The following is a 13,748-nucleotide window of genomic DNA, read 5'->3' as shown; positions in this document are numbered from 1 at the left end:
ACATTGTTCATTATTGTTAATTCAAATTTATTCAGAAAGAGTCAGAAGGTTGTAGGTTCAAGTTCCACTCCAGGGACTTGAGCAGATAAATTTAGGCTGACACTCCAGTGCAGTGCTGAGGGAGTGCTGCCTTTCAGATGAGACGTTAAACCGAGGCCCCGTCTGCTCTCTCCCGTGGACGTAAAAGATCCCATGGCACTACTTTGAAGAAGAGCAGGGAAGTTACCCCCGGTGTTCTGACCAATATTTATCCCTCAATCAACATAACAAAACAGATTATCTGGTCATTATCATATTGCTGTTTGTGGGAGCTTGCTGTGCGCAAAGTGGCTTCCGCGTTTCCTACATTACAACAGTGACTACACTCCAAATGTACTTCATTGGCTGTAAAGCGCTTTGAGACATCCGGTAGCCGTGAAAGGTGCTATATAAATGCAAGTCTTTCTTTTCTTTTGCACAGCAGAAGAACATCAAGTTCATCAATGTCAAGTGGGTACTTTATCTGAAATGATTTAAGTTTTGCAAAAAAATATTGATTAAAGCAATTACCTACAGCACATTGATCTTTTATGTCAAGGTGAGAGAAATACAAGGATATTGTACACTACGTAAATTTAAAATACCTTTATTTATTAACAAAACAATAGGAATTTTAATCAGCAAAAATGACCAGCATATCACTTTCATTCAGGATCATGTTATAACCGTGAGGATGCATATTACACAAAATGAATGACAAAAATAAGAGCTATGATAAAGTATTATTGGAAAGCACAAAGAGCAGCCTCACTGCCAGGTAAGGTATATAAATACAATATTCCAGGCATGTGCCATCTGATTTTAACTCGAATCAACCTTTTGCACCTTGTACATAATTAGTATTACAGAGGGAGCTCTAAAAGTATTTAACATACAAAAACTGACCCAAAGTATAAAATCTGCAGGTCTCAAAGCCAAAAAAAAGATTAAAATAGAAACCTTCTTAATTAATACAAAATTGCAAATGTGCAAGAAATGCAAAACCAGGAAAGGCTTTGTGCACACTGTTGTCTTTCTCCCGCATAAGTGTTTAAGCATCGATCCATTCATCCAGTCCCTGAAGCGGTTTCCTTTTTTGACACAATGACAATATGTGGTACTTAATATGCAGAAGTTATCCACAACATGGACAAATAGGACCCATCAGTTTTTCCCACCATGGGCTACAAACAAAATTGTTATGTTCCGGCAGATTATCCTGACTGAGTAAAGGCCTCCTTCAGTTCAACTGTATAACTGTATAGTGTAGTCCATAAATGAGGTATTTTTTTCAATAGAATGTCTTTTTGATAGAATATATATGAAATATCAATTATAAATGTGTAACAAATACAAAGAACCAAATGCGTTCTGTAACTCTTGTTTTCTTAGGATCACAAGAATAGTTTCAGCGATTTATGCCGAAGCTTGGAAACAGTTTGTCCTGTCTTCAATTGTTGGTTTGCTTGGCTGGTGTAATGGACATATGGTCCATGGCGACAGTGTTTGGAGTTATCTATTTTAAATCTACCAACATCAGTTGTGATTGAGGTTCTGCTGCAGATCAGGGCTGGAATTTCATGCCAGTATCACAACTACTGTAAGTAAACACTGATCCTGTGCCTCAGAATGAAGCATGGGAATGACTGACCTGTGCATATCATTGCAGTCAGGACGGAGCCTGTTTTATTTCGTATTTGGCAGGATAAGGTCTGGGCCAAGTGTTCGTATTATAGTGGAATATTGACCAGCAACAGCAATGTTTGACATGAATATGCTAAAAGAGTTCCTCAAATAAGAACACCTGTAATAACTGTAATCATTTTGTAAACCGTGGAATCAGTGCTCAGTAAACTGATTTTGAAAGGTTAATTTTAGGTGCTTAATTGAATATGAAAATACAGTATGTACCCAGCTTTGACCCTGAATCAGCACCATCTAACATGTGTAAGGTGGTAGGCAAATGCTGCAGAAGCTGGCAGCAAATGTTTTAAAGTTGCACCAGCAGCGTAAACAATATATGGCCCTTCAATAGGAACTTAGTCCAAAGGTTAATGTCGGCCTCTGTAAATAACATCTTCAAAAGAATTGCTGCCGCTTTTGTAAAAGTACTTTTCTTGCAATAGGTCATGTAGAAAAAAAACAGTTTGTCTTGTCCTCAGTTGTTGGTTTATTTGGCTGGTGCAAAGCAGGTATTTATATGGTCCATTGGTCTACCGGAGGCTGGATTGAATGCTTAGTAAAAACACACTTGACCAATAGAAAAGCCAAACTCCTGAGTTCCATCGCCATTGTTAAATACTGCCAAGTCTCTCAGAGGTAGAAGATCAACTTCATCAGTGGTGACTTCAAACTCAATTTCATGAGGCCCAGTATCATTCAACTGAAACAAGACAATAAGATGTTAAAATGTTGCTCCTCGCTGATACATTGCAACAGATTCAGGAGTGTCAGGGCACACACATACTGTTTATATAAAATTAGAAACACAGGATCTATACCAAATGAATTGAAATAAAGAGAATTCTTTCTGTTATATACTCAGGTAACAAAAAATATTGTCAATAATATCAACTATGTTGAAAAGCTTGAAAACATTTGCACTCCTTTATATTTATACATATTAAAAATAATGGCTCTGAATTTTCAGTTGGGGGCTTCCTACGGGGAAATGCCTCTAATCCGCAAATAAAATGTCCACGTACCTGGTAGTCCGGCAGATTCGGAGAGTCGCACTCCTGGGTCTCTCTGGGTACCCGTGGGTAGATGCCCATGTATCCCAGGAGCACACGCAGTTTGCAAGCACCCCTCGGATCACGTGGGCCACCCAATGAATGAAAGACGTGAATCCCCATTCATGCTTATGGGGATTCCGTATGTACGAAATCCCCACAAATATGAATGGGAATATTCCCAAAAATACAGCTAGACATCAAACAAATAAGAAAAAATGCATTAGATCTTTAGGGCTGGACTTTCCTAAAAGCCCCTCAATGCTCGATTGGCGCCCAGAAAAGCCGTTAACATTCTGCAACCAGCGCTGGTGAGAATTTCCATAATTAAGGTAAAAAATATCACCCAGTGAGAAAATGGATCTTGTACCAATATTCTTGGTGGTTTCTTGACGGTTCAAGGCGAAACTAAGTGAAACGGGTGGTTCTTAAATTTAAAAAAAATTTACTCCGAGGCTGTGCTTGGGCCTAGGGAGGGGGGAAAACTTTAAAAAAAAATTTCACTAAAAAAATTAAAAGTTAAAAAACATTCCCAAGATAGTTTTACAGTTAATCGCCATTTTACAATAATAAATAAATAAATAAATAAATAACCTTTAACTTACCTTTTTTTGCAGAGTACTCACCTACCGCCCTGTTTAAGCTGCTTTCACAGGGCGGTTCCTTGGCGATCTGGACAGGCTGCTGTTGAGGCCAAACTTACGCCCTGGCAATTTTCTCGGCGGTGCACGTCAGCGGTTTGCTCCTGGTGGGAGTTTTGAGATTTGGGCGATACCATTGAAAAACTAAGGAGGAAACTTTCACCAGGTGGTTTCTCTCACAAAAACAGCTGTACCGATGAGAAAACCAATGAAAATGAAGGCGAAAGTCTCCTCCTTAGAATTAATTAAAATGGCATTTAATTAAATACTTAAAAACAAAAATTAAATTTTTTGAAAAATAATTTTACATATTTTACAGGGCTAAAATAAACTTACCTTATTGCACAAGATTTTTAATGTATAAATGATTGAAACAATTTTATTTTAATGTTTTTTTAAACTCTTACACTGGTAAAATCAGATGTAAGGCATAAGAATTTCATGGGTATTCACTGGGCAGAATAGCCCAACTTTCCACCCACGGACGTCCTTTTCCCGAAAGTTGTTGACAGATCGCAAGTTCCGTGTTTTCATGCATGCGTGTCAGCCTAGATATTTGTGCTCAGGTCTCGAGAGTGGGACTTGGAACCCACAATCTTCTGACTAAGACACGAAGGTTCTACCAACTGAGCCATGACAACAATGCTAAACTTCCCAAGTAATCTATTGGTTGGAAAGTACTTTGGGATGTCCTCGGGATGCAATAAGGTGCTATATAAATATTTCTTATTGTTCAATTCTTCATGGAGCAATGCATTTACCAAGTGAGACACTGGAAAAGAGATCAATTTCTGCTTATGAAATGTTATTTTCAGCATGACCGGTTTGTGTCACATATATTGTTAGTGTTTGACATAAATCAAAAAGTCTACAGCATTATTAAATAAAATACTGAAAACTTACTGAGCATCCATCAAAATTGATGGAGAATCCTTTGTGTCCATTATATATTTTCTTTTGGTTGTCACCCATGAATTGAATTGTTCTGTGGTCACTTATATTCATCTTGAATGAATTAAGACCTGGTTTACACTTGTAGGTTACTTTTTGGGTGCCATATGTACTGTGAAGTTTTAAAAAACGAAGCTGTACAATGTTCATTCCACGATAATCAAACTGCAAATAATAAATTAAAACAAAGTGTGGGAAATAAGCATCTTGAACTTAAACTCAATGGTGCACTCTAGTTCTTTCTTAATTGTTAAATAATATTTTGGGCTGGATTTTTGGCTTTGATGTTTATGGGGCAATAATGGCAGCAAGGTGGGTAAGTCAGCGCCCGGGAATAGTTTGCGCCTCAAAAGGTAGGCGTGGGCAGCTGGGCCCTGAGTTAGGAGGCTCAGCGCTAAGGGAGGCGTTATATACCTCTCTTTGGGCGCTAGTATGGGAAATTCCCAAGCTAAAGAGCTGGGCCGGGAGCGCTCCGAGAGATGCCTGGGGGAGGGAAAAAAACCAAAAAAAAAACACAAAAACATTTCCAAAACATTGCCCATTCCACCACAATAAAAAGCGCAAAGAAAATTAAAAGATAAAACAACCACACTTACCTTAGGAGTCCATTACTTACCTCTCTGCTGTCGGGATCATTGGACTGCCAGATTTCCCAGGCGGTCACTGCAGGGCATGTTTTGCGGCATATGTCAGGCAAGAATCAAAACCTTGTGTGACGCAAGGGACGTTGCACATCGGGCTCTTCTGGGCAGTGCTGCTCAGCACCACCGCTAAACCGGACCCGAGGATCGCTGCGGGGGCGCTGGAGGCTAACCGCCCGCCCAGAACACCTCACTGCCGCTGCTCGGGGGCAAAAAACGGAGTTGGAAACCCTTTAAATCTCAGATTTTAAAGTTATCTCACCAAAAATCCTCCCTCTGTGGAGCTGAACCACTGATGTGTACTTTCCTTTGAATATTCTTTGAACCAGCTTTTTGTGGGTACCTGGAGAATATTTTGAAAAAGGCTGTTAGTTTAAGAGGTCATTTTCCCATAAAAGTTCTTCCTCTTAAAAAAATAAAAGAATAAAACAATTTATCCGCAATAAGCTCCTTAATTCTTCAACTCAGAATCATACAACACAGAAGGAGGCAGTTTGGCCTATCTTGACTGTGCCGGCTCTTTGAAAGAACTATCCAATTACTCCCACTCCCCTGCTATTTCCCCGTAGCCCTGCACTTTTTTCCTTTCCAAGTAAATTTGCAATTCCCTTTTGAAAGTTACTACTGAGTTTGCTTCCACCACTCTTTAAGGCAATGCATTCCAGGTCATCACAACTTACTGCGGAAAAACTAATTCTCTTCATCTCCCCTCTCAGTCTTTCGCTGATTATCTTAAACCTGTGTCTTCTGGTTACTGACCCTCCTGCCAGTGGAAACAGTTTCTCTGATCTATTCAAAAATTCTTAGATTTTTTGGCTCTAAGGGAATCAAGGGATATGGGGAGAGGGCGGGAAAGTGGAATTGATGTAGAAGTTCAGCCATGAACTTATTAAATGGCAGAGCAGGCTCGATGGGCCGTTATAGCTTCCTCCTGCTCCTATTTCATATGTTCTTATAAAACCCCTCATAATTTTGAACATCACTATTAAATCTCTCCTCAACCTCCTCTGCTTTAAGGAGAACAATTTCAGCCTCTCTACTCGCTCTACATAACTGAAGTATGTTCAACTGGTGAACATTTGTTCATTATGTATCATTTTTTACCCCTCAAGCACGTTATTTTCCCTTTTTATCAAATGTTTTGTTCGGAAAGGGGAACGTCAGTCTGGGAATGGAAATCTTACCCATTTTCTATACCCGTCGCACTGGTGTTCCTTGTGTCCAGAGCTATTAAACACATAACTAACTGGAAACACATCACATGATGCCATCTTGATGCTTGCATTGCATTATAATATTGCTGCCCAAATTTGGGCATATGTATTATATGCCTGACATCACCTCCCTCCCCATAACTTTCATAAGAACATAAGAAATAGGAGCAGGAGTAGGCGATTTGGCCCCTCGAACCTGCTCCGCCATTCAATAAGATGATGGCTGATCTGATCTTGGCCTCAACTCCTTTTCTGCGTGTTTTCCATAACAGTTTCTCATCTATTTCCTCCACTGTTTACCCAGATGAAGAGGAAAATCTACTCCTGATAGGTGATATCTATAATCAAACAACAGCACAGTGCAAACGCGAATGGGCAGGTGTGAGTTTAAGACAGGAGACAATTCCAGTTCTGGGATGGAATAATGTTGCGATGTTTTGTGGAATCTTTCTGTGCCTGTAGTACCTCATTTTCCACAGTCGGTAAACATGTTGCTCCATCAGCTGTAAAGTTGCAGTAAACAAGAAGTGCATCATAGGGACAGCCCTGATTGGGGTCAATATAATAGAAACCTAGCAAGAAACAAAGAAACAAATAAAATCATACAATTTTGATGTCTGTCTGTCTCGGATAATCACCAACCTTTACCAATGAAGATTAAAATAACTTCAAGTTTACTTCACAATTACCATTTGGCATACCAAAAAAATAGAAGTCGAGAATCTCTGTTGGCGTAAACCATTGCACTGGCAGCAAATGGACAATAGTGGACAACAATGTGGAGAATGAAATATAGCCCTTGTTTACTGCCCGATCTGAAATTGCTGTGGAGATACTGAGGATATTATGTGCCACTGCACTTAGGCCATGCACTAGCCTTGTTGTTGTAGTTGTTCTTCAGCAAAGAAAAACTTTAATCTTTTGGATTACATTGCATTTAACTTCCGGAGCATTCTTTTCAGTGACACAAGTGCTAAAGTTTTCAGTTACATCTTTACGTAGATACTACACTGCTAATCTCCTATAAATGGATGCCGTGACATAGGTCTTAAAATTATGCTGTGTGAAGATTAGCATACAAAGGCTTAATCTGTTTGTATTAAACGCCTTCATTTATTTTAATTTGATCAAATCCTCCACTAAAATGGCAGACTCATGAATTCAGTGTAAATGTGTCGAGCATCGTACACTCATTGTTGAACAGTGTCATTTCGAAGCTATGATCTCCCGTAGTTTCCTGTTCTGCTGGAATTCTCTGTTCAATTCTCTGGTAAAACTAGTAAACTTAAAAAAAGATTACCCCTACTACTCCTTGCTTGCCTGAGGATACTTTATACTACCATTGAGGCACTCTCATTGTCTCAATACAGGGAGAAGACTTCAAGAGCCATCAAAACCACACACATACACAATGACACCCTTACTGTAACTATGCTGTCAAATATTTAAAAATAAATTAATGGAGCAGGTGACTCTTATGAACCCATGCCACCATATATGTCATCAGTTTCCTGAGAGAGAGTGCAACACCTTTGGGATTATCCCCCATGTGTGAATGAGTTTTCATTCCCACAAAATAATTATAGATTATGAAATTTCTCTAGATTGCTAAAGCACTCGATGATTCATTAACCCGATAACAACATATGTGCTAACTATGTGAAGTGTCTCAGTTTCAACCAAAAACAGGATAGAAACAGTGAAGTACAATGGTCTGAAGAATACCAGCTTTGTGGTAACCTTATCCATCATGGTCCTTACCATCACGGAGATGTGGCTGACATAGCTGCAGTTCTTTACAGGTTGTGGCAGGATTGTCCTTGGTTCCAGTGGGTGGGGCAACAATATACAAAATCTCCATATTTAAAGTTTCCACAGCCTTCCATATACTTTGGGAATTCACACTGCGAGCTTTGTTCAAAAGCAGCTATCAACAAAAGGAAAGAAAAAACACCAAGCAAAAAATTGCAGGCTTGTTAGCACTTATTACACACTTTGCTATTAATTTGGAGGCATATATTTTCAAATAAATCTCTCATATGCAAAATTTATTCAGGGATGAAGACAGCGAATTTTATGACACCACCCGGTCTAACTAACAAGATTTGAGGTTGCACTGCGATGAAGTGGGAGGACAATAATTGCCCAACACGTTGCCTGGAATGTGTGATTCAATGTAGTTAACACTATGCCCGAGGTATTAACTGTAACCCTGGCACTGTAATGTTACAAACTGGAGGCGCCTAAAAATGTATATGGTTATGCGATTAAAACTGTAACGCGAAGAATGCTGTGTTTAAATTGTTATGTTCGAATTGCAGAAGAAAAGTCTCCTTAGACCAGATAGATGCTTAGAAGTGCTAATGTTTTGGTTTCCTACAGAGGGTACAATATTATGTACTATATACAATCTCCCTGTTGCTAAGCAATTATCTGTTATTTTTAAGTTAAGACTTGAACCTTGTTTATGTATTTTATGTATAATGCTACGGTAGGATTTGAAGTTAGCTTAACAGAACTGTGAAGATAATGGAAGGAAGTTGGATGAGTTAGTAAATGTAACGCAAATGTAACGCCCCTATTTAAAAAAGGAGGGAGACAGAAAGCAGGAAATTATAGACCAGTTAACCTAACATCTGTTATTGGGAAAATGCTGGAGTCCATTATTAATGAAGCAGTAGCGGGACATTTAGAAAATTGTAAGAGAAATTTGGCATTAGGGGTACCAGCGGGACAAGGGTTAAAGTGCTGGTTCCTGCACCGACCCATAAGGAGGTAAAGACCTTTCTTCTCACGCCTTGTACATTCCAGCACCAAGGCTCCAGAAGGTACTGTTATGGGTTGGGATACCAGATAGTATTCCAACATGGAATGTCAATAGGAGAGAACCTAAACAGACCGCTGATAAGGACATGAGAAGAGACCCGAGATAGACTTCATGACACGAAAGGAAATGTATAACAAATTCCACCCTAGAGATACCATTCTGGGAACGGTCTAAGATGGTCACGAGATCCTGGCCTGTCAGTCAGAGCTCATGACCTGTCAATCCGGAGTAGTACTGATAAGGTAGTCCAATTAGAGAAGTAGCACTGATAAGGTAGTCCAATTAGAAATCTCGGGAGGTCTTGTCCGGGAACAGAGGGGTTTTTGAAATGTATAAAAGTTGTATGATTGTGATGTTCGGGGAGCATCTCCACTCACAGGCGGCTGTGATGAGGGATGTTCCCGGATGTTCGTAATAAAGATGGTTATACTTTGCCATCCGTCTCTGTCTGCTAACTTCGAGAATTGCTACGTGGGCTGGGGCGAGCGTCAACCCTCTATATAGTGGGCCTGCTCGTGGGAAAAGAAGCCTTCCCTCTCCCCCTTCAACAAAAATCATAATGCAGTCAAGCAGAGTCAGAATGGTTTTATGAAAGGGAAATCTGCTGGAGTTCTTTGAGGATGTACCGAGTAGGGTGGATAAGGGGGAACCAGTGGAAGTGGTGTATTTGGATTTCCAGAAGGCATTCAATAAGGTACCACATGAAAGGGTCTTGCAAAACATAAGAGTTCACGGTCTTGGGGGTAATATATTAGCATGCATAGAGGATTGGCTAACTAACAGAAAACAGAGAGTCGGGATAAATGGGTCATTTTTCAGTTGGCAAACTGCAACTAGTGGGGTGCCACAGAGATCGGTGTTGGTGCCTCAACTATTTACAATTTATATTAATGACATGGATGAAGGGACTAAGTGTAATGTAGCCAAGTTTGCTGATGATACAAAGTTAGGTGGGAAAGCAAGTTGTGAGGAGGACACAAAGAATTTGCAAAGGGATATAGACAGGCTAAGTGAGTGGGCAAACATTTGGCAGATGGAGTATAATGTGGGAAAATGTGAGGTTATCAACTTTAGCAGGGAAAATAAAAAAGCAAATTATTATTTAAATGGAGGGATGTGGGTGTCACTGGCAGGACCAGCATTTATTGCCATTCCTAATTGCACTTGAGAAGGTAGCGCTGAGCTGCCATTTCAGAGGACAGATAAGAGTCAACCACATTGTGGACCTGGAGTCACTTATAGGCTAGACTGAGTAAGGATGGCTGGTTTCCTTCGCTAAAGGACATTAGTGAACAAGATAGGTTTTTATGACAATCCAGTAGTTTAATGGTCACCATTACTACTACTAGCTTTTAATTCCAGATTTATTAATTAATTAAATTTATATTCCCTAGCTGCTGTGGTGGGATTTGAACTCGCATCTCCAGATAATTAGTCCAGACCTCTGGATTACTAGTCCAGTAACTTAACCACTATGCTACCATACCTCTATTTTATTTTCTACTCTTTTTCCAAAAAATATCGATATATATTCCAGATTTAAATATACATATTCCTGTCCTCAGATGATGTCCACCCACAAGCCCTTTCCAGCAGCAATGGATGACAGTCATGAGCACAACCACTGGCTGGTTTCTCCATTCCACAACTCTGAGCTCCAGAGGCACATTGTACCATCTCTACCACAGCTGACCAAGCACCAAGCATGGATTGAAGCAGGGAACTTGCTCTGGGCAATACATTCACCAAAGAGCCATCTGCATCCAATTGTCAACAATATTTGAACTTTGGACAAATAGAGCAACTTGAGGATTAAAATACAGCAAACAATTTAAAGCTTTAATGAGATACTAATTTTCTTTGGTCGATGCTTATATTTCTATTTTTGTAACGTCACTGGGAAATGATCGAACATTAACCAGTGGTTTGTGGTGAAGCAACTTGGGGACTCCAACAAGTGTGTCTGTGCAATGATGCACTGCACAGTGAGCTGCTGTAAAATGGCGCCTGCCTTTACAGTGACACAGATAACAAAGTATCAAAAGGTCAGGGAGTCAGAAATTTAAACTAGCTTATGGCAATGTGTTAGGGACATTTTTATAACACAGGAACTGGTTTAAGACTGGGACTTGTTTGGAATGACTCAAAGGCATTGGGCCCCAAACAAACTGAGATCCTCTGCAATAAATTGGAAGACTTTTTAACATATTATGCTTGTAATTGTCTAGGAGCAGGTGGCAAAATAGCAATTCACCTGGCATTCATCTCATCTACGCACATAGTCCTATCTCAACTATGTACCCAAGTAGTGCAATAACATGTATATCCGCTGTCCCCACCAACAAGTATATAACTTTAACAAGCCTTCATAATTTCTTGTTTTCTAGTGTGCTAAACTTACAGTCTTCCCCTTGAAAATGATAGAGTTTGGTAGTGTAGCGACTTCAAATTCCACCATGGCAAGTTGTGATTTGGAATTCTTGACACCAGAAAAAGCTACTGGAGTGTTATAAATCTTACAGGCAAGCGATTCTTTCACCTCGACCTTGTCTGGCCGACATATGCCTCCAATCCCACACTATGGGCTTGACTTTTAATGCCACCTGCAGTAACCTGCCATGTCACTTATTTGTAGTAGTTCATGGTAATCCACCACCAAGGAATGGGGAATAAAACTCAGCCGCGGCCACATCCTGAGAATAATTTACCCAACTCCATACATGTACTGTAAAAATTGTGCTCTGATCTTTTTAAGCAGTTCTAACCAACATTTAAAAATAAACATTTTCTCTACATGAATATGTTGTTCAGTATCTATTATGTAGACTCCTCTTCAATTTATACTCTCGATGTGCATAGAAATGTGAAAAAATAGCTATACGTTTAACGAGAATGCACTGTACCTGTAATCTTTGACACAATGGACCGTGTACATTTGGACACAAGTGTGACAGTTATTAATTTTCAGTATTTTTAGAGTGGAGTCCTTAAGTGACAATACTGAACCGACAACCTTTCAACCTTCAATGTCTTGAAAGAGAGATCTTGGGTGAGTGCTTGAGGCAGTGCTGGTTTTCTATAGAACTGGCCACTCATCTGCGTTCTCTGGCTTGGAGGATTTTCAGACTGCTGCCAATGTTCGCGCTAAGGTGCGTGAGTGTGTGACAATCTGAAAGGTCCTACGCAGGCCGCTCACAGGCTTTTACATTGCTCACTTTTTGTGCGGCTCCCAAAAACAGAAATGGCCTACTGTGCAGTCCTGTTTTACGCCTTTAGAAATGGTTGTGAAATATGTCTTGTCTCACCTGGGGCAAAATATAAGTGGAGGAAATGTTCTAATCTGAGCCTTGCTATTTATTGACAGAGCTCGTAAAAAAAAAGTAGCACTTAAATTCTGCAGTGTCACAGGACTGCCTGGGGAACTAAATGTGTGTCACATGAGCCATACATTCAGGATTCACACTGAAGATGTAACTCTATTTGAGAATCAAGTTCTCAGTATAAATGGGATTACTGTTGCTTCACTGCAGACTTCAATTGTTTAATTATGTATTGAGATTTACTTTTGTAATTAGCAAAAGGTGTCTATTATTTATTGGATCATAATTACAAGATAATTCTTCTCTTCTTGGCGGTCCCTCATATCGAGCATGACTTGCTTCCACACCAAAGTGATTACAGGTATTACAATGAGTGACCTGATAGTCCAAGGTCCCAAACTACATATTGAAGGGTGGAACATGCCTGTGTGTGATTGTTTTTAAATGTGTGGTGGACGTTGCACACTAGCCACCACACGAGCTAGGTCTTGGTCCATTGACAAGGATTAACCAAGACGACTGGAGACCAGCTCTGCTGCAAGGACTTAGTGCGCACACATATCGCAGTTTAGAAGAATGAGAGGTGATCTCATTGAAACATACAACATTCTTACAGGGCTTGACAGGGTAGATGCAGGGACGATGTTTTCCCTGGCTGGGGAGCCTAGAACCAGAGGCCACAGTCTCAGAATAAGGGGTCGGCCATTTAGGACTGAGATGAGGAGAAATTTCTTCACTCAGATGATGGTGAATCTTTGGAAGTCTCCACCTCACAGGGCTGTAGAGGCTCAGTCATTGAGTATATTTGGGACAGAGATCGATAGATTCTTGAATATTAAGGGAATCAAGGGATATGGGGATAGTGCAGAAAAGTGGAGTTGAGGTAGAGATCAGCCATGGTCTTATTGAATGGCGGAGCAGGCTCGAGGGGCCAAATGGCCTACTCCTGCTCCTATGTCTTATGTTCTTATGTGCAGCTTACAGGGAACATTGACTGCTGCCACAATTTTTTTAAGCTATGCTACTTGAAGTTGGGACATCCTGAATGAAATGGGACAGTAGAAAGATACATGGAAGTTTTGTATAATTTGTGATGTGGACAATTTATAGCATACCCACTGGGATCAGCTGGTAGAAGCACTACCAAGTGTCTAACTGAGTCACACAGACCAGGAAGGTTTGAGCACCGTCTACACTGAGTCAGTATCTCAGTGAGATCAACAATAACGGTGTTACAGTTGGCTCAGTACACCAAGTTGAAGGAGAAAAACCTCACCAGAGATGGTTTCCTCCTCCCTGTGCAATTCACTATTGTATGTGCATGTGCTATTGTATATCAGTTGGCTCAGCGGTGATAACCCCACAGTAGCATAGCCTACTGAAATATACTGTTTCAACTCATAA

The 13,748-nt window shown here is 40.2% G+C and overlaps 1 protein-coding gene across 1 annotated transcript in view; it reads right to left on the bottom strand.

Annotated features, from left to right (window-relative positions):
• Nucleotides 1-662: 662 nt before the first annotated feature.
• The window catches only part of LOC139232508 (collagen alpha-1(II) chain-like), a 53,476-nt gene continuing 40,390 nt past the window's right edge, over nt 663-13,748 (bottom strand). Inside the window, exons 17-21 of the mRNA XM_070862826.1 lie at nt 7,959-8,124; nt 6,663-6,769; nt 5,246-5,326; nt 4,295-4,507; nt 663-2,401 (exon numbers count right to left, since the gene is read on the bottom strand). Of these exons, the coding sequence (XP_070718927.1) occupies nt 2,255-2,401; nt 4,295-4,507; nt 5,246-5,326; nt 6,663-6,769; nt 7,959-8,124 (714 nt within the window). The 3' untranslated portion in view covers nt 663-2,254. The remainder of the gene's footprint in view (nt 2,402-4,294; nt 4,508-5,245; nt 5,327-6,662; nt 6,770-7,958; nt 8,125-13,748) is intronic.

This window comes from Pristiophorus japonicus, chromosome 20 (assembly GCF_044704955.1).
Source record: "Pristiophorus japonicus isolate sPriJap1 chromosome 20, sPriJap1.hap1, whole genome shotgun sequence".
Lineage (NCBI taxonomy): Eukaryota > Metazoa > Chordata > Chondrichthyes > Pristiophoridae > Pristiophorus > Pristiophorus japonicus.
Note: the sequence above shows the minus strand (reverse complement) of the source record. Positions and strands in the feature narration are given on the sequence as shown.